The sequence below is a fragment of the Amphiura filiformis genome, chromosome 17 (genome assembly GCF_039555335.1).
Source record: "Amphiura filiformis chromosome 17, Afil_fr2py, whole genome shotgun sequence".
Taxonomy (NCBI): Eukaryota; Metazoa; Echinodermata; class Ophiuroidea; order Amphilepidida; family Amphiuridae; genus Amphiura; species Amphiura filiformis.
In genome coordinates, this window is record NC_092644.1 from 58,609,615 (window position 1) to 58,633,626 (window position 24,012).

General features: G+C 36.3%; 1 protein-coding gene across 1 annotated transcript; it reads left to right on the plus strand.

Moving 5' to 3' along the window:
* The first annotated feature begins 6,139 nt into the window (after positions 1–6,139).
* Positions 6,140–11,002, plus strand: LOC140137328 (uncharacterized). The gene is made up of 3 exons (XM_072158971.1): positions 6,140–6,661; positions 8,294–9,485; positions 10,040–11,002. The coding sequence occupies exons 1-3, from the start codon at positions 6,453–6,455 to the stop codon at positions 11,000–11,002; spliced, it is 2,364 nt and encodes a 787-aa protein (XP_072015072.1). The 5' UTR covers positions 6,140–6,452.
* Positions 11,003–24,012: the final 13,010 nt, after the last annotated feature.

The window sequence follows — 24,012 nt, forward strand, 5'->3', positions numbered from 1 at the left end:
CACTACAGTTTGTTACAATTATTAAGATAAGCAAACATTGCTGGGTAGATAACAGGATTTAGTTATTTACTTAACCCAATCATGGAGGTAGTAGCTAGTACTACCTCCATGGCAATAACCGCTATATAGATTCTATGGTGATTAGCAAACAAAAGCCATCAGTTTATTGAGGCCTCGTTAATTGATCTTATCACTATGGACCACAAGAGTCTAATCCCAATGGCAAAGTCCAATAACCTCAATTACATAATCATAGTGCAAAATTTGACCTCAAGTTGCAGAGTATGAGTTTGTGTACCCAAATTTTCAAGGACTGTTCCCATGATAGATGAGCATGTTGTGGAACCTAGTGTATGGACAAATGTCACCGTCTATCGGGTTCTAAGGCACACGGTAAACTGGTTGAACGCATACAAAGGTCAGGATTTATTTGGTGTTTTTATAAATCCTCATTTTGTATTTTAAACAAAGAATATACGCTCACCATTTTATCCCGTGCATATCAGAAAACAATAATAAAATAAAATCCAAGCAAATTGTGGTTTTATTTATGAGCTGGCTGCTGGGCATAATTTTAGCAAAACAATTGCGAAGTCAATCTAGCAAGAGTGAAATTAGAAGCGTTTCACAAAGTCATGCCTATATATTGTGGCGCCTCCGTAGAGGGCGCAACAAAAAAGATATGTACTGGGCAACTAGCTGCAACTCTGGACATGTTTCATCTAACTTTTGGCTATCTGCCCAATTTGAAATGCACTGTAATGTCTACCCAGAATGCATTGCTGCAAATGATTTTTGAATTTTAAACATCGTCTGATTGGGCTTTAACTTGGTGGGTGGGTTGACAAAATGAACTCGAGGTCATCCGAGGTCAAAGGTCATTGGAGGTCAAGGTCAAAGGTCAAAATTTCAAACTTCGTCCGATCGGGCCCAAACATGGTGGATGGAATCCTTGATACGAGGGGAATATATGCGCGAAATAAAATCGACGTCAATCGAGGTCAAAGGTCATTACGGAGGGGGTCAAATTTCAAACTTTGTCCGATCAAGCTCAAACTTGGTGGGTGGAATCCTTCGAGGGGAATATATGCGCGAAATAAAATTGAGGTCAACCGAGGTCAAAGGTCATCACGGAGGGGGTCAAATTTCAAACTTTGTCCGATCGGGCTCAAACTTGGTGGGTGGAATCCTTGATACGAGGGGAATATATGCGCGAAATAAAATTGAGGTCAACCGTGGTCAAAGATCATCACGGAGGGTTCAAATGTCAAACTTTGTCCGATCAGGCTCAAACTTGGTGGGTGGAATCATTTATATGAGGGGAATATATGTGCGAAATAAAATCGTGGTCAACCAAGGTCAAAGGTCATCACAGATGGTTCAAACTTGGTGGATGGAATCCTTGATATGATGGGAACACATAAAAATATATTCGAGGTCATCGGAGGTCAAAGGTCACCCACTGGGGCTACATTTCAAACTTCGTCTGATTTGGCTTAAACTTGGTGAAAGTAATTCTCCATATCACGGGAGCACTATCACGGCTACAGTACAGGTGCTCTTACAGCTACAGGTGCACAAGTCGTAAATAAAAAAGCCTACAATGCCTAGAAGTTCATTCACTTAAATTATTTCCCTCTAAATTTGTACTTCTTCATTATTTTGTCTTAAATAATTTACTGGGTGGGCAGCGGTAATTAAAGCCATGTTATAACATTTCCATAAAAAAAGATTAGTATTTCTTTTCTATAGAATGTTAGCTTTTACTGTCCCCTTTTAATTTTAAGCTGAACAACTGAAGTGGAATTACCTTCAATAAAGAAAGATTATTATTATTATTATCATCATCATCATCATCATCATCATCGTCATTATTATTATTATTATTATTATTACTCATAGGTAGAAAAAAGGTAGTAAAATTAGATGGGAAGGGTAATATTTTTATTTGGTATTATAGTGAAATAATGTTTTGAATTTTACTGTGTAACTTCTTGTCTAATCCAAATTCAGGTTTTGTGGGGAAATTGCTCAAAATAATATTAATTTTTAGCGTATACCAATTCCGTACTGTGTTATTATTTGGTGCCCAATTTTTTGTGGGCGACATAATTTACTGGGTGGGCACTTTTGGGCAATGGGCAAATTGAATTTATTGGGCATTGGCAATACGAAAATGTCATACCGATAAATGATGTGTTTGTTTTGCCCGGTTTTTTAAGTTTGCGTTGCGAACTAACGAACAATATAATGTATACAAAGCTTCACTGGGTAGAAACTGTTTGACTGTTAATAACGCCGACGAGAGCAAGTTTTAATGACACTAACAATATGCTCCTTCCAAGTAAGATTTTGATCAATTTGAAGGCCTAGAAATTTTGTGCTGGTGACTCTTTCAAGAGGAGTGACTTAGTATCCTCATAATTCAGAGTTATTCATAATTTTAAAAATTGCATTTTATTTTTTTCAACACTGCAAAAAACTACCAAAGTTCAACTTTACTTACATTTTAGCATATTTGGTACAATATTGGATGTTTCCAATTTAGAATGATTAATTATTCAAATGTCCTTGTGTGATACCTTTAGATATATATCAGACTTGCATTTTGGCAACTTTTGTCCATCAATGTATGCACATGTGATATTTGTGCTCAATTTTGCACTGTCGTATGTAACTTTGGTGTCCCTTTGGTGCCCCAGTTACACGCCATAGTGCAGTTACGTCCACGGCAAATTCACCGTGACCTTTCCATCCATAAACCCGCTTATTGAAGATTAAACCGATATATGCAGTACTAAACCATTAAATAGTAATCTATTGTCCAATGCAAATTTATTACCACTTGATAATATTAATCCAATGAGCGACCGAATTGTCCGCTACGGACGACTAATCCAATCGATAATGACGCTATTGACATGTATGAGCGGAGCTCCACTGACCGAGTTTTGGGGTATTTTTCACTGGTTTGCAGCTATTTGCTGTCATTTACTCATCAAGGCGGACCACCGTTATTATAAGGACTATGCCAATTATTTAAAGATTGACATGTATAGAATAAGCCATACTTTAAATAAATATCAGAAGTCCGTATATGCGCTATAATTTTTGAGAAAAATGCAAAAATAGGCACAAAATTGGACAGGGTGTAGTACCCCCTTAAGGCAACCACTGTGGAGCGTCAATTTTGAACTTTGGAAAATACTAAAATTTGAAATATAGGCCTAATATATTTAACACTGTTAAATCCTTAAAAAGATCAACTTTGACCGATGTTTTTTTACTAACGTAATCGGCCTTTTCGACCCCTGCCCCCTAACGAAAGGACTTTCGTTTATAGGACTTCATACACTCTTACCGCAGAAGTTTAGATTGCGCTGTTTAAGAAAAATAGTTTACGATTTTAAGCAATATCTGTTATTAAAGGTTGGTCTGAACCCTGGAATTATGGAAACTTAACTCTAATCAAAAAAGTTCAGAAAATCACTCTTTTGTTCTAAAAACATTTTTGTTACATGATTTTGAATGTTAAATGCAAATTTCTACAAGAAAATTCAATTTTCTAAATAGTTTTGCTTTTCGCATTGACAATGCACACAATTTCCTATGTGTCCCATATTACCTGCACCCATTCAGTTGAAAATCAGAGAAAATAATCATTTATAAAGGAAAGTGCCACTTGTCAGTGGAATTTTACCTGCTGATAAGCTTAACCCATCACCTAAAGATCATAAAAATGACAAATGCCCCTCAGTACCAGAGTTTTTGGATACACAATCATAAAATGTGACGTCATTGATTTTATATCAGGCCAAAAAACGACATAATTTTTGGGCAATTTCACTCTTTTTGGCATTGATTTCCAAGAGTTTGATACACAGACTCCAAAACTGCATTTCTAGAAGCACAATTGATGTCTCTAAACACTTAACAAATCAACTTAAAGTGTTTACCTTCTCTAAGCTACTTTTTGTTAAAATGAAAACAGGTGTCCCATATTACCTGCTGTCCCATATTACCTGCAGCTACCCTATATAGAACTACTTTACTTGCATTCAATGCATATTAGTAAACAGTAATAAAATCAAACCCAAGCAGTTTTTAGTTCTAAGCTGGGCATACTTTTAACATGTTTAAGCAAAACAGTTGCGAAGTAAATCTAGCAAGACCGAAATCAGAAGCTTTTACAAAGTCATAAGGGGCCCCGCCGTAGCGGGCGCCCCAAAACGAAAGCAACTACTACCTTCATGTCCGAACTGATCAGGTAGTATAGATGGAGTAAATGTTTGCTGAACGGCTTTGAGAGGTTTGCTGTACGCCTTTGTTCCCGGCTTGAGTTCCGTTCATGGATACGGTACTCATACAACATGTAAACAAAAAACATAGTAAACATCTTTCAGTAGATTCTACATGCTGGTGGTGCATACCCGGGGTGCATACAAGTAGGCTACAAGTCGGATATACAAATCACAACGAGGAACTCAGGGAACTATAAATACTTTTAATACTAAGGGAGTGTTCATAAATACTTTGGTTGGGGGGCTGGAAAATATGTAGGGGGGGGTCATAAAATTGTAGGAGTTCTGAATAGGGGGGGGGGTCAAAAAAAGTTTTGGGTGTATGAACAGGGGGGGTTAAAAAGTTTTTGGGCACTGAGAGGGGGGGGGGGTGTAAAACTTTAGCAACATTAGTCCTGAAGCAAAAAATATAAAATAGCCTTAAAATTTTTCAAAAATGTTCAAGTATTACCAGTACAAAATTTCATTCCAGATAAGGGTATTTGATCAGGTCCTTTATGTTTTTTGACAAGGCATTCAATAGTCAAAGATATATATAAGTATGAAGTGTTAAAAATTGTCTTGTTGTCTATAACTTAAGTTTGAGGCTTGTGTCAGTTCCTTCTGGTCTGCTCTTTAAATCACTAAAAAGCTGCAATATCTTTGCTCTTCTTTAGTGTTGACAATTTTTACAATAATGTTTCGTGCAGTACAGATTATTAATTTATTATCACTAAAATATACAACTAAATCATGTTACATTACAATCATTGGTGGAGGAAGCTTGTAGAACCGGGGTACATGTTTCCACCCCCCCTAATTTTTCCATGAGGGACATCCCCCTCAAAATCCTATAGGAAAAAAAAAACTATGCAACTTTTTTAGCACATCGAAAAGCACCGTGTTTTGGGCCCAAATAGGGTAAAATTGCACAATTTTGCGCTGCGCGATCACGCGAACTGGCCCATCAAATAGTAAAACACACCATTTTGGCAGTGCGTAGCCAGGGGAGAAAGTGCCCCCATGACAAAGATGAAAGAAAATGTTCCCCTGACAAAAAATGAAAGATCAAATCTGGAGGGCAAAGGAGCCCCTTTTCCACCCAAATTCAGCCCGATCATGGGCCAAAATAGTTTAAAATACAAAACGTTTGTGCGCTGTGTGCGCATATTGTCACAATAAAGGCATTTTCATCCGCATCATGGGCGAAAATAGTGTAAAATACAAAATTTTTGCACGCTACGCGCACACATCATCCCAATAATGCCTTTGTTTGGAAGCTCAAATACATGAAATGCTCGCTCAGATACAGTCTCTTTAAAAGACTTCTACAAACAAAACCGGTATATGTATTTGCAACTGCAATCTTTTTGTCAACTGTGCTCCCGAAATTTGATTTTCCCCCCCCCCCCCCCAAGTTCTGGTAAAACCAGAACAAAATATACTCGTCCCCGACCCCTAAATTTCAATGCTTCCATTGGTACTGATTCCAATCATAAATGAATGTTTTTTAATACTGGGTTGCATAAAACATACATGAGCTACTTGATAAAATGATAAAACATTTCCACAATTTCACATATTTTATATCAATGACATGGATGTACAATTTCATTGCACTATACAAATTTTAGTATCATTAATATATCCTTTGATGTAGAATGGTACATTAAAATGAGGGGGGGGTCAAAATAGTTTTGAACCTAATATGAGGGGGGGTCAAAAAAGTTTTAGGTCCATTAAGAGGGGGGTCAAAAAGTTTGGGGTTCACGTAGAGGGGGGGTTAAAAAAAATTTCGACATGAAAAAAAATATTTTCCAGCCCCCCCCCACCAAAGTATTTATGAACACTCCCTAAAAGCTTTAAAAATAGTAATACAACGTTTTTGCAGCTCGACTGGTCATGTTTGTCAGGTATTCTCGATCAGATGCAAAAACTGATGTTCATCAATTATTGAAATTGAGCTGGATGCGTCATCGTTTGCATTGGTAGGCCTACTGCATGATCTATACTAATATAAAAGCGGCATATTTTTCTTGGGAAGCGAAGCGTGCGGAGAATTAAATTGCAATAGAAGAGCTCAAACATTTCAACTACCCGTCAACTACACAGGGAAGTGAGAAAAGAACATCTTTATAGCTCCAGTATTCCAGCTAAACATTTTCGGGACGAATGTGTACAATCAACAATGAAACGACAATCATGCCGTCTGATCGGGAAAGTCACCATTTATCATCAACAAGTACTCTGTTCACACGTCAAGTTTCATGTAGCGTCGCAGCCATGTTTTCTTTAGTGTTTACTCTGTCCATTTATCTTAGCATGAAGCAGATGCCACTGGTGTTCTACCAAACTCAAAATATATCATTTGAAAACGTTCAGTAAGTATGAGTCTTGCCCGGGAGTCTTGATCATTTTATCCGGGCATTTTATGGTATAGCTACATTTGATGACTATCATGTGTGTTATTACTGATACTTGTATTTTTGTAGAAATCTTTGTATTTACGGTAGTCCTAAATGACTGGAACTGACGGTGGTAATTTTAAATGATTTTAAGCACCCCTTTTAACTCTAGCATGGTTTTTCATAGAGAGTATACGAGTCACAGACATTATTGACTTCCAGATCCAGTCGCAACCTATTGTTTTCCTAAGAACAGGCAATTGAGGACCGATTTCTTAAAAAAACAATAATGTTCCCCCTACGGGTGTTTTGTACACATCTCTATGGGAATGGCATTTGGTAGCTTGGAACCAATGGTCCACTGTTTGCTGTATCACGACTCTGTAAATAAAATACAACTAATCAATATGCATTATGCATGTACTGCAGGGACTAAGTTGAGTGTGTACATACTGATTCCGATCACCTTAATCATGTTAATTGATGTTTATTAGCTCTTTATTGAAAACCCGTCCAGGAAACTAAAAATGTTTTTCAAAATTGTTTTAAACGTGTTTAATATAAACATGGTTATGAATATTTTGAGTCATCCAGTACTAGATTTAAAAGGGGTGCTTAGTCATTTGATTTGATTTGATTTGATTTGATTTTATGATAAAATTACTTATTATCACATCTGTACTAGGATTGAACACTAATTCATGACCAATCCACATTTGTTAGCCAAAATCATTCAAATTTCTGCTCATTTCATGTACATCATTGATGATTTCTATTGGGTGCAAATTGTCTATAAATTCTTATTTTTTGAATTTTTGGTGACGTCATTAAATATCGGAGCATGTTGAAAATTCCTAGCAAATCTAAAACATTTCATGCATACATTCATTTGTACAATATTAATGTCAGCTATCGGGTCATTGGATCATGGCAATAATGTCCAGATTTCGTTCTTGTTCCTAAGCCATTGATCGTGAAATAAGGACAAAGGTTTGAAGTGTTCTGGGGTCAATTTTAAAACTTTTAACAATCGAAGAAAGGGGATGGCAAGTTGGCGAGTTACTGTTAGACCATTGGGCGAGTTACGGTTTGACCATTTGGTGAGTTACGGTGAGACCAATGGGCGAGTTAGGGTTAGACCATTGGCCTAGTTACGGTTTGACCATTTGGCGAGTTACGGTTAGACCAATGGGCGAGTTACGGTTACATGTAGACCATTTGGCAAGTTACTGTTAGACCAATGGACGAGTTACGATTAGACATGCTTGACCGTGGTGTTGGTCGATCATGGTTTATAATATAACATTCACCAAGGTCAGCCATGCTACCATGGTTGACATTTCGCCTAGGGTTCTTTGAAATACTAAACTTTATAATATGCAAAACATAATAGACACGTTTATTAGCAAACCTATTTAAATATCAATAAAAAGATAACCATGATCTCAATTCTTATGCTAAAGTAAAGATCTCTGTGCTTGTAAGCAGGATTTATTTTAATCATTAGCCTATGTAGGCCGAGAGACGTTTTTTAAAATATCCAACGCAAAAAATGTTCTAAATGTTGTTCGTTCGCTAATATATATTTCAATCCAAATTACATTTCAGATTAGCCCGAACGCTAGAGCCACCTCGGGAGCCATTGTGTTCACCAGCTCAACGGATTGTATTTCTGAAAACTCACAAGACAGCCGGAACATCAATAGGTACTATCCTGCAACGTTATGGATATACAAGAAACCTCAGCTTTGCAATACCAGCTAAAGATACACCTGTATTTCATTGTTGCAGATATTTTAAAAGAACAGACGTTTATCAATATACAGAACAAGAAGTACAGTTCGAACCAGAATTTGGGAATCAAACATGGGGTTTCAATATGATGACATCCCATGCTGTTTATTCACGTCCAGAAATGGATGCAGTAGTTCCAGACGGCTTATATGTAACTTCGTTAAGAAATCCAGTGGATCAATTTGAATCAGCATTTGTATATTTTGACATGATGAAGCAAGCAAAGATTTCTACCAATAATAACACTAATCCACTGTCTGTTTTCTTCACAAATCCTGAGAATTATAGAAAGAGAATAAGATACGGCGAGAAACAGGTTCAAAATGGCCAAATGTATGATTTGGGTTTTCAAAGTCAGTATTTTTCTGATCCGTTTTACATCAGATATAAAATAAGACAATTGGAAAGAGAATTCGATCTTGTGATTATCAAAGAATATTTTGATGAATCTCTCATCTTGATGAAGAAACTTTTCTGTTGGGAAATGGACGATATTCTTTATATTCCAAAAAGAATCAGAGACTCTGGTTTTAGATATAATATAAGTGAAAACTTGAGACAAAATATCACAAAATGGAATCATGCGGATGTGTTATTATATGAGCATTTTAACAGAACGTTATGGCGCAAAATAGAGGAATATGGCGCAGAATTTGGGCAGGAATTAGATGTATTTCGCAGGCGTATAGTGGATGTTACGTCATTGTGCGAAGCTGGTAGTCAAATTATCAAAGACAATGTACACCATATGAATATCATTCGTCTTGGAAATAAGACACACTTTTGTCGGAATTTGTTACGGATGGATGGTGAATATACCGCTCTTATTCGAAAGCGGATGCAGGTAAAAGAATGGAAGAATACTCAAGATCAACGGAATACGTCAATATCTGATCTGAACTCCAAGCAACAAACTGAGAAAGGGAATATAAACTCTACAAAATCTAAGTTATCTACAAATAATAGCCCTATTAGTGATACAATGAACGGTAAAAGAATCACACGTGTAAGGAAGAAAATATTCAAAAAAATAGTAAAAAAAAAATTAAGAAACCTGTGACTAAAGCCGTGCGAAAACCGTAGAGATCGAATGACATCGAGAAATAGAAGTACATGTAACTAATTGTCGTATACAACCCATTTATTTAGACCAAGCTGGGAATAATGGGCTACAACCCCCGGGCTACAACCATTATTTCACAGGACATTCTTCGTATTCAGAATATGTCATTCGATATGCTCTCGAAAATACCGTGCAAACGTTGCTATCCGAGCCCTTAATGTAGCAACCAAATTGTTTTCGGACCACGTAACAGAAAAATTCTTCAGTAAAAAAAATCATTAATTTTGACCAACTTTGAGAAATTTCCGCCAAAAATGGTCAGAAAGTGCTCAATTGTCAAAAAAATCACACAAAAACCTGATTTTTGCCCAAATTTCAAATATTTTTGGTGAGTTTGTCAGAATTTTGTTACGTGGTCCGAAACTATTTGGGCCAATTTGGGAATCAAACATGGGGTATCAATATAATGACATCCCATGCTGTTTATTCACGTCCAGAAGTGGATGCAGTTGTTCAAGACGGATATAACTTCGTTAAGAAATCCAGTGGATCAATTTGAATCAGCATTTGTATATTTTGACATGATGAAGCAAGCAAAGATTACTACCAATAATAACACTAATCCACTGTCTGTTTTCTTCACAAATCCTGAGAATTATAGAAAGAGAATAAGATACGGCGAGAAACAGGTTCAAAATGGCCAAATGTATGATTTGGGTTTTCAAAGTCAGTATTTTTCTGATCCGTTTTACATCAAATATAAAATAAGACAATTGGAAAGAGAATTCGATCTTGTGATTATCAAAGAATATTTTGATGAATCTCTCATCTTGATGAAGAAACTTTTCTGTTGGGAAATGGACGATATTCTTTATATTCCAAAAAGAATCAGAGACTCTGGTTTTAGATATAATATAAGTGAAAACTTGAGACAAAATATCAGGGAATGGAATCATGCGGATGTGTTATTATATGAGCATTTTAACAGAACGTTATGGCGCAAAATAGAGGAATATGGCGCGGAATTTTGGCAGGAATTAGATGCATTTCGCAGGCATATAGTGGATGTTACGTCATTGTGCGAAGCTGGTAGTCAAATTATCAAAGACAATGTACACCATATGAATATCATTCGTCTTGGAAATAAGACAACCTTTTGTCGGAATTTGTTACGGATGGATGGTGAATATACCGCTCTTATTCGAAAACGGATGCAGGTAAAAGAATGGAAGAATACTCAACGGAATACGTCAATATCTGATCTGAACTCCAAGCAACAAACTGTGAAAGGGAATATAAACTCTACAAAATCTAAGTTATCTACAAATAATAGCCCTATTAGTGATACAATGAACGGTAAAAGAATCACACGTGTAAGGAAGAAAATATTCAAAAAAATAGTAAAAAAAATTAAGAAACCTGTGACTAAAGCCGGGTATAAAGCCGTGCGAAAACCGTAGAGATCGAATAACATCGAGAAATAGAAGTAACTAATTGTCGTATACACCTATTTATTTAGACCAAGCTGGGAATAGCTAACTCATTAAGTTCAATAATGTGGTCATTTTTGGAAACAACGGGCTACAACCATTATTTCACAGGACATTCTTCGTATCCAGAATGTCATTCGATATGTCTAATGTGCTCTCGTGTAGCACAAAAAGTACCGTTCAAACGTTAACGCGTTGCAACCAAATTGTTTTCGGACCACGTAACAGAAAAATTCTTCAGCAAAAAAAATCATTAATTTTTTTTTTTTAATAAAAATATCTAGGACCCGGGTTTTTTTTCTGAATTTTGACCAACTGTGAGAAATTTGCCCCAAAATGGTCAAAAAGTGCTCAATTGTCAAAAAAAATCATAAAAAGCCTGATTTTCGCCCAAATTTCAAATATTTTTAGTGAGTTGTATTGAAAAAAGTAAAAAAAAAAGAATTTTTTGGTTACGTGGTCCGAAAATATTTGGGGCAAAAAAAGTTTTTTTTGGATTTTGTCCGAAAATTAGCAATTTTTGCCAAAATTTGATCTCACAGATGAATTCATCAAGTCTTTGCCATTCTAAAAATGTATACTTTTACATACTTTAGACCAACAATTTAGTAGTTGTGAGACCCAAAAGTACGATAATGCAGGGTTACAGTAAGAAACTCATATATATATACATGTACAGTCCATTTCAAGAACATACTTAACCAAACCTTATCCAAAGGCCTAATAATGAATAGGGAGTATAGATTTCTCACAATTTTTATCCAAATTCGAAATTTCTACCAATGTTAGCTAACATTATCATAGGACCTACATGTAATTGATGCAACAATACTGTAAATATTCGCTTAATGGCGCTATGGGCTCCCTTGACATAATTGGAATTTTAGGCACAAACTAAAAGTGCCTTCCCACAAAAAAAAAAAAATCCCACCATGAAATAAGGGGTTTTCAGAGGAAGAAGCCCTTTGAACATAAAATTTACCCCAAGGCAAAGGAGCCCGAGTGCGCAGCGCCATTTGGCGAACCTTTGTGGTATTTTCACCTCCAACTGAAGCTTGGCTATGACATTGTATAATGACACTCTCTCCCAAGTCAAATTATAGAGTGGACCGGTGCAAAACACAGTACAGACACTTGTATCATCTGTAAAGTCAATTCCGCTTGGTAACACAGATAAATTTATCCAGAATCCACATGAATTAACCTTTTTGAGATATGGCGGACACAATTATGATGATGTTTGTATGTTTTTTTGATATCTACTCAAGATAAGATAGTATTTATTTATCGCGAGGAGTGTCTAAAAACAAATAAAAATTGAGAAAAGTGGACTTTTCTTGTTATCTACTGAAGATAGCATTTGGTACCTAATAAAATAATACAGAAAATAAGTCATACATTGAGCAGCAGACATGCTAGGAAGATAATTTGGTATATTCTTAATGTTTCAAGTTTGTTTGTTATCTACTGAAGATAGCATTTACGGCGCGATCGGGTAATCTTTATATTAGCCCGTTGCGACATGCATCACCTTCTGTGAACCCGCTGCATAGTCCACTTACGGCCTGCATCATTTTCTCTGAACGCACACCGAGCCATACGTGTATTCTGAAAGTGTTTTGGCATACGTTGATATGGTTTTTCGCTATCTACTTAAGATAGCATTGAGGGCCGGCCTAGTAAAACAATACAGAACAAAATTCATACATTTAGCAGAACTCGTGTTAAGAAAGTATATTTTGATGTTTGTTTGTTTTTGATATCTGCTCAAGATAGTATTTATTTACCGCGAGGAGTGTCTAAAAATAAAAACAATTTGAGAAAAGTTGACTTTTCTTGTTATCTACTGAAGATAATATTTGGTACCTAATAAAATAATACAGAAAATAAGTCATACATTGAGCAGCAGATATGCTAAGAAGGTAATTTGGTATATTTCTAATGTTTCATGTTTGTGACGGTTATCTACTGAAGATAACATTTACGGGCGATCGGGCAATCATTATAATAGGCCCATTGCGACATGTACTTTCTTCTTTGAACCCGCGCCGTAGCCCACTTACGGCATGCATCATTTGTGACGTGTCATGTCAAAAGGAGACACTTTTGGGCAGGATCGTAAATGGAGAAATAGCCAAAAACCTGCCCGGGTGGCGAACTATTTTACCGTAGTTAACATTTGAATAGGGAGCCCGTTTAAGCAACTGTATACGTGGTGTCCCGCCTATTAGGGTTAGGGTTAGGGTTAGGGTTAGGGTTAGGGTTAGGGTTAGGGTCTTAGGGTTAGGGTTAGGGTTCAATATTGATCGGAGATAGGGCCTATATACGTATTAACTAGTAATATAGTATATCGTGTATATACGCTTTATTCCGTAATCAACAAGTATGATAGAAAGACGGCTTTCTGGCAGAACTACTCGTAGCATAGTGGTATAGCGTCTGACTATGGATCGCTAGGTTGTTGGTTCGAACCCCGGTCAATCCTTGGTAGAATTTTAAATATAATATAGTTCGTTTCTTTTTGTTAAGTAAGAAGAAATACTTAGTAATAATGGCATGTGGAATCTAGCCTCATAATACATGTAATACTATACATTATGTATTATAAGTTTCTCCTATTCAAATGTTAACTACGGAAAAAAAATTCGCGCCCGGGTGTGATTTTTTTCACAATTTGGGTTTGTTGCGAATTTGTGATGCTATTAATGTTTAAAATATTGTCTCAGAGTTTCAGACCGGAATATAACCGACATCTTGTATTTTTTGAGACCTTTTTCAAGGTACTTCCTACTCTCAACATTGTCAATGATATTTTTAAAGGCCGTTATCTCAATTTCCAATTTTATAATACCATAACTTACAAACTCAATATCTTCGCTTAGGAATGTCCGATTTCATTGGGGAAAACGTCGTTGTGGAGCAAAATATCTCTTTATTTAAGATAGGCTATATAAAAACCTCAAAATTGATAACCTGCCCAAAAGTCACTCCTTTTGACATGACACGTCGCATTTTCTCTGAACGATACATGTAGCATTGCGGGCCGGTCTAGTAAAACAGTACAGAACGCGTGTTAGGAAAATATAATTTCATATTTGTTTATTTTTCGATATCTACTCAAGATAGTCTTACCGAGAGGAGTGTCTAAAAACAAAAAATAAAATGGAGAAAAGAAAGTCGAATTTTTTGTTATCTACTGAAGATAGATTTTGTTACCCAATAAAATAATACAGAAAATAAGTCATACATTGAGCAACAGACGTGCTAAGAAGGTAATTTGGTATATTTCTAATGTTTCATGTTTGTTTGTTATTTACTGAAGAAAGCATTTACGGCGCGATCGGACAATCTTTATATTAGCCCGTTGCGACATGCATCACCTGTGAACACGCTGCATAGCCCACTTACGGCCTGCATCATTTTCTCTGAATGCACACCCAGCCATACGTGTGTTCGGAAAGTGTTTTGGCATACGTTGATGTTTCATAGTTTTTCGCTATCTACAGAAGATAGCTTTGCGGGCCTAGTAAAACAATATAACAGAATTCATACATTTAGCAGAATGCTTATTAGGAAAGTTTATTTTGATGGGTTTTGTTTTTTATATATCTACTCAAGATAGTATTTATTTATCGCGAGGGGTGTCTAAAACAAATAAAATTTGAGAAAGGTTGACTTTTCTTGTTATCTACTGAAGATGGATTTTGGTACCTAATAAAATAATACATAAATAAACAAGAGTACCACTGGTGCTGTAGCTCATTTGTTATGGGCTATGGTCAGGAATACCATGCATAGCTATGTATAGCCATGCATAGCTATGTATAGCCATGCATAGTTATGTATAGCCATGCATAGCTATGTACAGCCATGCATAGTTATGTATAGCCATGCATAGCTATGTATAGCCATGCATAGCTATGTATAGCCATGGATAGCTATGTATAGCCATGGATAGCTATGTATGGCCATGTATAGCCATATGTAAAAATGTCATAGCTATGTATACAGGGCTGCCAACTTTGAAAAACACATTTCAGTATTCTCAAACCTCAAAATCACCATAGTGCTGTGATCAAGCAGAAATCAGCATTTTGAAAATATACTTACGGTTCTCAAGATATTTCTTTATTCAAGGTATTTATTTATTTATACCTTTTGCTTGTCGAGTATCCTTTGATTTGATTTTGTTTAATACAGTTTTGTTTGTATATTTAATGTCTTGGATGCACCATCGGATAGATGAGTGCCACTGATGTAAAAGCAATTTCCAAATAAAAACTTGAAACTTAAAAACTACAACAATTTCATGGTAAATGCCATGCATAGCTATGTATAGCCATGCATAGTTATGTATAGCCATGCATAGCTATGTATGGCCATGCATAGCTATGTATAGCCATGCATAGCTATGTATAGCCATGGATAGCTATATGTATGGCCATGTATAGCCATGCATAGCTATGTATAGCCATATGTAACCATGTCATAGCCATGTATAGCCATGTATAGCTATGTATACAGGGATGCCAACTTTGAAAAACACATTTCAGTATTCCCAAACCTCAAAATCACCATAGTGCTGTGATCAAGCACAAATCAGCATTTTGAAAATATACTTACGGTTCTCAAGATATTTATTTATTCAAGGCATTTATTTATTTGTACCTTTTGCTTGTCAAGTATCCTTTGATTTTATTTTGTTTAATACAGTTTTGTTTGTATATTTAATGCCTTGGATGCACCATCGGATAGATGAGTGGCACTGATGTAAAAGCAATTTCCAAATAAAAACTTGAAACTAGCCATGTATAGCTATGTATACAGGGCTGCCAACTTTGAAAAACACATTTCAGTATTCTCAAACCTCATTGCTCCATTTTTTCAAATATTTTTACCCGATGACCCTTTTTTAAAAATCTTATACCCAATGACACCCTTTTTTTATTTTGTTTGTACCCAATGACCCCCTTTTTTATATGACGCTTTGTACCTGATAGGCCCCTACTTCGCGACGCCGGTAGGCACATACCCGTCACTTCTAAAGTGTGTCCCTCCCCCCGGGACTATATTATAATAGATAGTGGCCAGCACATTTATAAAGGACTGATTACTCACTACAATCTTCACTCTTAAACTGTGTTTTTCTGAATGTGCTGATCATGTTGATTGCTAGTAGGAAACTCCTGCGAAGCTATGGACATGGCATCTTACCTACTCCATTCTATAACAGTCTGCCCAGTGCCTTGTGTGTTTTCTCTTCAATCATTTTGTTGAATGTATTTTTATGAATCAAATAAAAAAAGATAGAAAGTGACTTCACATAAGTTATGTGTCATTTTATTTATAATAAAGAAGTTATTAAATTAATAAAGTAAGACAATTTATTTATCTATAAGTGCATGTCAAATGGGGTACATTGTTCAATACTATTATAGGCCTACATGAATAAATTATGCCCATATTATAGCTAGGCCCTAAAAACTTTATTTTGTATCGGATTTTTCCCGTTGAAAAGACAAAACTGATGTTTATGATAGCAACCATTTCATCAATAACATTTTGAGTCATTTTTATCCATAAAACGACACAGGATATGATAGATAACTACTTTCACATCAATAGGGTCCATATGATCACAGGTTGTTGAGAATCTGTGATATGATGAAGATTTTGATTCTATAGATCTGTTATCAACATGATATCACGCTGTTCAGTGGTCAAGGAGTAAGGACCCCGGTCAAGGACACTGATATGACATCATAGGTGATGTAATTTTCTTCTGCTGACCATATGATGCTGTATATTAACTATTATTGTTACATTTAGGCCTATACCTAGAACTTTTAAAGTCATAATTAGTTCAAACATAACTTTGGTAATACTCGCTCGTTTTCATTCGTTGAAACGGCAAAACATACTTTTTTTTCCTTACAAATCGAATAACAATAATTTTAAAACATTCCACCTCAGAGAGGGGTTGTCACCCATATACTGATATACCAGGCACTGAAAAGGTGCTACTCACCTTGAGTAAATGTTTACATAACTAATTGGGTTTAGTGACTGGGTAGATGTGTGATAAATGAGTGAGATGTTTGTTCATAGTCAGGGTTGCCAACCAACAATTTGGTAGCCCAAATTGGGAGAATTTGAGACACTATTTGCTCATGGCTCGTGCACAGAAGTAAGGGCCTACAGCACGAGCCCAATTGGTGCTTTATCTATTGACTTGCAGAATGTAAGGCACAGCAACACTGAAAAGCAAACATTGTAGCCGCACTGAAACAGTAAAGTTCAACATCTCTTTTACAAATTCGCACGATCAAGGAGTTTGTACAGTGTTTGTAATATGAAAAGCACCACAAACAGTCTGCATAGGAGACTATTCCATGAAATTTGGTAAAACTTTTCGTAAGAAAATGCTCCAAAATGATACTTTCTGTCCGAATTTTCTTAGCTAAATAAGTAACAATCATGAACGATCATGCAAAGATCGCCGCCTCAAATTACCAGATCCATTGCTCAAACGATGTAGCAAGAGAAAGAAAAAAACATACAGAAAAATGGATCATGCCTAGAGTTCATTGCGTTACACAATGAGCTAATAAAATAAGTCATACATTGAGCTAAGAAGGTAATTTGATATATAATGACTCTACTCTCGTTGATCGTACCTCTCTGTCAGTCGACAACATCATGGAACTGTTAACTTTCTGTGTTAACACCACCTATTTCATGTTCCAAGGAGACATTTTCCGCCAGGAAAATGGAGCGGCCATGGGTTCGCCTGTCTCCCCCTTGGTAGCGAACTTATTTATGGAAAGGTTCGAGCAGCAGGCTCTTAGTACTTAGTGGCACAACAGCTTCAGAACTTCCTGCACCAGCTGTTGAAGATTTTCCTATCATCATTGAGACCCAAACTCGTGAAGAAGTAGTCAAAGCAATAGCAGCCATGAAGACCAACAAGGCAGCAGCATTGAACTGTGCTAGAACTGCTGGAAAGCACTTCAGGGAGGGGGGATAGCATGATTGATATGATTCTCGAATTCTGCGTGGAAGTATATTATTTGCTCCGATTTTCTTAAAAGTTTGAGGAAGTTCTTTGTTTGGCTTCATACAGGGAGTCAGAAAAAGAATAGTTTCCACTATCTCACGGTGATGTAGAATTGATAAAAACAGATTTAACTGGACAAGTCAGGCATTAGATCCATTGACCTACTTTTATTTTGGATTCAGCAGTACATGTAAAGTAAGATAGCTGTACCAATTTTACCAACAAATGCCTGATGGCAGAACAAACGGACATCCGTCCACGCCCAAATTTGAGATTTCTTGATACTTATCAATATCCCCTCCTATCACTCTTTTCAACTCTAAAATGTCACATGGCTCAAAACACCTGAAGTAAATAGGCGGGAAATATGAGTCAGGAATACGCGAATGTGAAATATGGAGATTACTCAGATTACTAGAATAATACATCACAGAGTTTTTTGGAATTTTGTCATATGAAATTTAGCTCAGTCATTAATATCTTTTAAGTACGGAAGTATAATATTAAAGAGGATTTCGTGATCCTAGCATCCTCTTTTTATGACATTTTCAGTAGATATCCACAAAAAGCTTATTCCCAAAATTTCAGTTGATTGCGATTTTGCGTTTGCGAGTTATGCATGATTATCTGTATTTTACACTGCTCCATAGGCCACTGTTGTATATAATTTCGTTCTGGTATACCAGAACGAAATTCAAATTTGACGATATCTTTGCAAAACGAATTAATCTGCAAGAAATTTTGGTACATAAACATTATGTAGCCAGAGGTTTCCAGTGGTATAAAAATCTCAACTTTTTGAAAAAAGTGGGGGATGGGTCGATCACGAAATGCCAAAGTGCCACCAAGATAATTAATTCCCGGATAATTTATCTTGAATTGGCGTCTATTATAACTAAGAAAGCCAGCAGGTGGTATGCGCCGTGAATTCTCTAAATTCAGTAAATTTCCATCGTCAACCGTGTAATTGAATGGGATTGTTTGAAATTTTAAAACGCTTGAAATATCACAAACAAATAGGCCTATGATAATAAATAATATAAATACAAGCTAAAACCGTTGGGGTTCGATAATGAACCCACAAAACTAACCGAGTATGGAAAATGCCACTATACGCTGGCGAAGTTACGTAATTAATCGGATTAATTTCCATAGCAATAGGTGAAAACAATTTTGAACATATCGCACTTCACTACAAGTAGGTTACACCAGAGAAGATGTAAGAAAAGGAGAGAGAACAAAATTATATCCTTGAGATAATCCCATAGGTTATCCTGTCGCATCTATTCATAGTCCTTTATTCTCAAGTAGTTAGACATCCACTTGAAATATCCTGGGATGTTATGTGTGTGACCGCCCACGGTTGACTGATTTGCACTCCAGAATTGGAAATATTTCCAATGTTTCTATAGAGAATTTGTTGAAAAGTATAAACGCGTGTGTTAAAGGACCTGCTGCTTGGATGGGATACCACAGGTGGATAATACAAGAAAGAAATCAAGTGTTGTAAATTTCCCCTCAAAATCTGCCCTTTTTGGTAAATATATAAATTTCAAAAGAAGAAATTTTTAGGATTTTGTTTAGAGAAGTGGTGATTGTTGATCATTTCTGTTTTATTTTTTTTATGTATTTTCCTGTCATTTCCTGTAAACCTATCAAAGATATTCTGATAATTGAAAATCTTCTCTATAACAAATAACAGAAGCTGAGAGTGACAACAAGTAGCAAAAATTGTAATTTGCCATGGAACTTCAGTCATATTTTATCTGAAATCTGACTGAATGACAGGGCCTTCATGTATGGTATGAATGGCATAATGAAATGCAAGCACTGACCTATCCCTAAAAGTAGTTATCTGTAACTTGTGTATCACACATGTCAAGGGTTCAAACCCCATTGTGGTATTCTATTGTTAAGCGTTTAAATAGGGTCACGTTTTTTATACTGGGCACCTAAAAAGGGTGGCTCTGTTGCATTCTTACTCATCAAGACATGTTTACATGCATGTCGTTTATTTATTTGATGTTTATTATGAGCTTGTCTGGTACTATTTTGTTCCTTAGACATTGGCCTTTCAATTTCTGAAACAAAAATTTATGATTTTCATTTGTACTAATTACTGCAACTCGTTAAGTCTAATTAGTCAGGGGTGGCTCATGTGATGGAGGATCATGTGGTGGAGGATCACAATGCTGTACAATGGTGATCCTCCGCCACATGATCTTCAATAAACATTATTGATGGATTTCTATTTTCTGACTTGTTTCTGTACTTGATCTCGGCTAAATGATATCATGTTTAGCATTCATTGCCTCAGTATTTGTTAATTAGACAATTAAAATTTACTAATTACTTGTTGCTACACTAATAAAGTTCATCGACCTCTATGCATTTGAATAGGGGTTTAATGTAGGGAACATTCAAAAGGGTGCTACTGGCAAACAAAACATGATAAAAGGTTCAAATTTCTTAAGAAGACCTTGGTTGTAATCCTCTTTACTTTAGTAAACTAAAAACTAGTAAAACATAGAAGGTTTGCGACAAATCTGAAAGAGCGCCCTCACACTCAATTTTGGTCCAAAAAGTCAATTTTTACAAAAACGCTTTGTCGAATTCTCTTTTAACTTTCAAAACTGGATTACTGAACTTATTTTACATCTAGTTGCATATCTCAATCATAAAAATTTGCATTTCCAGTGCCAAATAAGGTGTGTTTTGAAGAAATTTATATAAATATAGATAGATTTTTGACAACCCTGTATCTACATTTTGAATTACTTGACCGCCATAAGTTCCATGACTGGGTGGGCAATTAAGTTAGCTATTTTAAACATTTGTCAAATTTTTACATTATCGATGTACGTCGGGGGGTGACACCCCTAATTGAATTAATATTTTCATCCTTATTTTGCTTGTTACACCCTGTATATTTTATGGGCCACCCTGTATAATGACTCCCATTGTTTCGTTTCTGAAATCATCCGAGTATATGTTTTCAGAATATATACTTTAATTGGGTTCTAATGTAAACTTTTGAAGTTATAGTACCAAACCTGTAAAAACATGTGATTCGCTTGAAAAATACACATGCAACGCAATTGGTGCCCAACATAAAAAACATGACCATAGGGTGATTCATCATTTACCTTGAATGGGCGGTCTCACACATATTTTATTTGAGGATAGCTGGATCAACCTCCTCTTTCTTACATCTTCTCTGGTTACACTTATGACCTGTGTATGTCTGTAATCGTAGACCGAATACAATACTGGCCTTTTCAAAGATACAGCGTGTCCCAAAAGTAACTTAACATTGTGAATTGGCCATATCTCAAATATTTCCTACTTCATACCAAAATGGAGAACATATTCATATAGATTGATCTTTTAGAATTATTCTGATACCAAAAACAGCATTATTGATGACCCTTTGACCTTACTGTGCGACTGTACATATGTGTGTATCAAACCCACAAAAGCAAGCTCATGTGTTCTTTGTTCAAGAACATGAATGATGTGCTTCCCTCAACAATAGAGTTGGTTCACTCACTGCGCACGCTACATTTAGGTATGAACATTCATGGATTACATGGCTTAGCGTAAGCGTGACTGCGGTTTTAGATATATTGACAATATTAAACTTTACTTTAAAACAGTTGAAGTGAAGATGAATTTCCTATAGATCAACGGATTCAGTTCGTATGGTTCTTTGCCGAGACAAAGTCGGACAAACTCACTGAAGCAATGTTTAGGGAACAGTTTAATGTAAATTATGCACTACCCAGCCGAAATACAATCCAGCAACTAGTGCTGAAATTCCTATCAACTGGATCTGTTCATGATCTACTTCGGGCAGGACGTGGAAGAACAGGAATATCGGCTACAAACATTGATGTCATACGAAGAGCGGTGGCGAAAAGCCCAAGGTGATCAGTACGTCGACTTTCAATGGAGAACAACGTACCGCGTACAACTGTTCATCGAATCCTCAGAAAAGATCTTAAGTAGTTTCCATATAAAACCCAGATAAAACAGAAAATGAAGATTACGCATTGAAAACAAACACACAAACACAACCGAATTAAACAAAACAGATTTTAAAATGATAACACGTTATATCGTGTTCACGTCTCAAATGACGAGACTTATTTTGCGTTTATAAAAGTGGGTTTTACGGTACGGTAGATATCCATTAATTTCATGCCAAAGAGTCATGACCACATAGGCATGTTTGGTATCATAACATTTTTAAAAGAATTATCTACATACTGTGCAATTTTTGTAACAACACTATTAACCCAACGCAAGTTATGGCAAATTCACAATGTTAAGGGACTTTTGGGACACCCGGTACTAATTTTACAGGTGCAAGTGATCAGCATGATATGGTTCAATGCAGAGGTACCGCGTGAACGTATCAGTGCAGCGCGGTATATTCAAAAATTGTTTTCACCTATTGCTATGGTAGTTAATCCGATTATTACGTAACCGCCAGCGTATACGGCCGGCGGTTTTGCCAGCTCTCTCCTACCATCACGCCACTCGCCGCCTGAAAGGCAGTGGCCAACTAAGGGGGGGGGGGGGGGGCCAAGCGATGAAAGTCAAAATTTTCGCGCATTTTAAGACCGATATTCAACTTCTAGTAACCAAAATTAATTAGTGGTAGGCCTTATTTGTCCAAAGCGCAATTGTTCCAAGAATTGTCCGCGTCTAAGATATTCTCGAGGAGGAGGTGGGGGTAGGGGACTTAAAATAATTATTTTGATTTAGCGTCTTTTATTGTAATGCAAAGCGAGATACATGAATGTTGCCACTTCCGTATTAAGGGGGTACTACACCCCTGCCCAATTCTGTGCCTATTTTTGCATTTTTCTCAAAAATAATAGTGCATAGGTGACAAGTAAGATATTTATATTATAGGGGCAAGGACTACAACTACTGCACTGGAAATTTTATTTCAGCACAGACAACAGTTGTGGAGTTACAGTCAAAAATGAGGAAAACCAATATTTGATCAATAAATCAATAACTACTTGCTTTGAGTTGCTGAATTTTCAGTGCAGTAGTTGTAGTCCTTGCCCTATAATATACATATCTTACCTGTCACCAATGCGCTATAATTTTTGAGAAAAATGCAAAAATAGGCACAAAATTGGCCAGGGTGTAGTACCCCTTAAAGCGGCAGATACACGTTCCAATTTTATTTTGGGCAATATCAAATATCCCAGATACGAAATCTACTACTGATCGTGTACACAGTACCCCGTGCACAATATAAATTAAAATCTCGGGGCTTTTGATATTGCCCAATGAATGTGTATCAGCCTCATTCAGTGGCGTAGTGAGTGCATCGGCCATTAGTGCAATTCAGTTTTTAAGTTGTCACATTTGGCAGATGAATAGTACTTGTAGTACTAATTAATCTAGACTATGGAGGCATTTTAAGAGTACCCTCATTAAAATAGCAAAAAAGGTCATCGAACTTTGCACAGAGGTCAAGTTCAAAATTACTCAGATCTGTTCAAAACTTCACTTCATTGTGATCCACTGGTAATAACGATTCAGAAAAGTACATGTATACTTTGACCTATCTATGATGTACGGTTATGGGCAAAAGAGTAACATTGTGATGTCATGTCATAGGTCCAATTTTGCCCCCCGTCGGGGGCGAAAATGAAATTTGCTCCGATTTTGATGAAACTGGTCTCAAATTATTTGTCTTGTTGCAAGAAATCAGAAAAAGAATAGTTTTAACTATCTTGGTTGCTTTCTTATCCAGGCAAGGTCAAATTGATTCAATATATAGGACTCAATAGGTATTGTTGATCTTGATATGTTACTGAGGTAACGAAACATCCTACATAGCACAAACTATTATTTTTCCCGATTCATCACGGAAAGGCCAATCATTTGGGACCATTGT

Excerpts from the sequence above, each read along its gene's own strand:
- LOC140137328 (XM_072158971.1), top strand. The coding sequence starts at position 6,453 with ATGTGTACAATCAACAATGAAACGACAATCATGCCGTCTGATCGGGAA. Across the intron at positions 6,662-8,293 it reads ATATCATTTGAAAACGTTCA|ATTAGCCCGAACGCTAGAGC; the intron begins GTAAGTATGAGT and ends ATTACATTTCAG. Across the intron at positions 9,486-10,039 it reads ACGGTAAAAGAATCACACGT|AAGTGGATGCAGTTGTTCAA; the intron begins GTAAGGAAGAAA and ends ATTCACGTCCAG.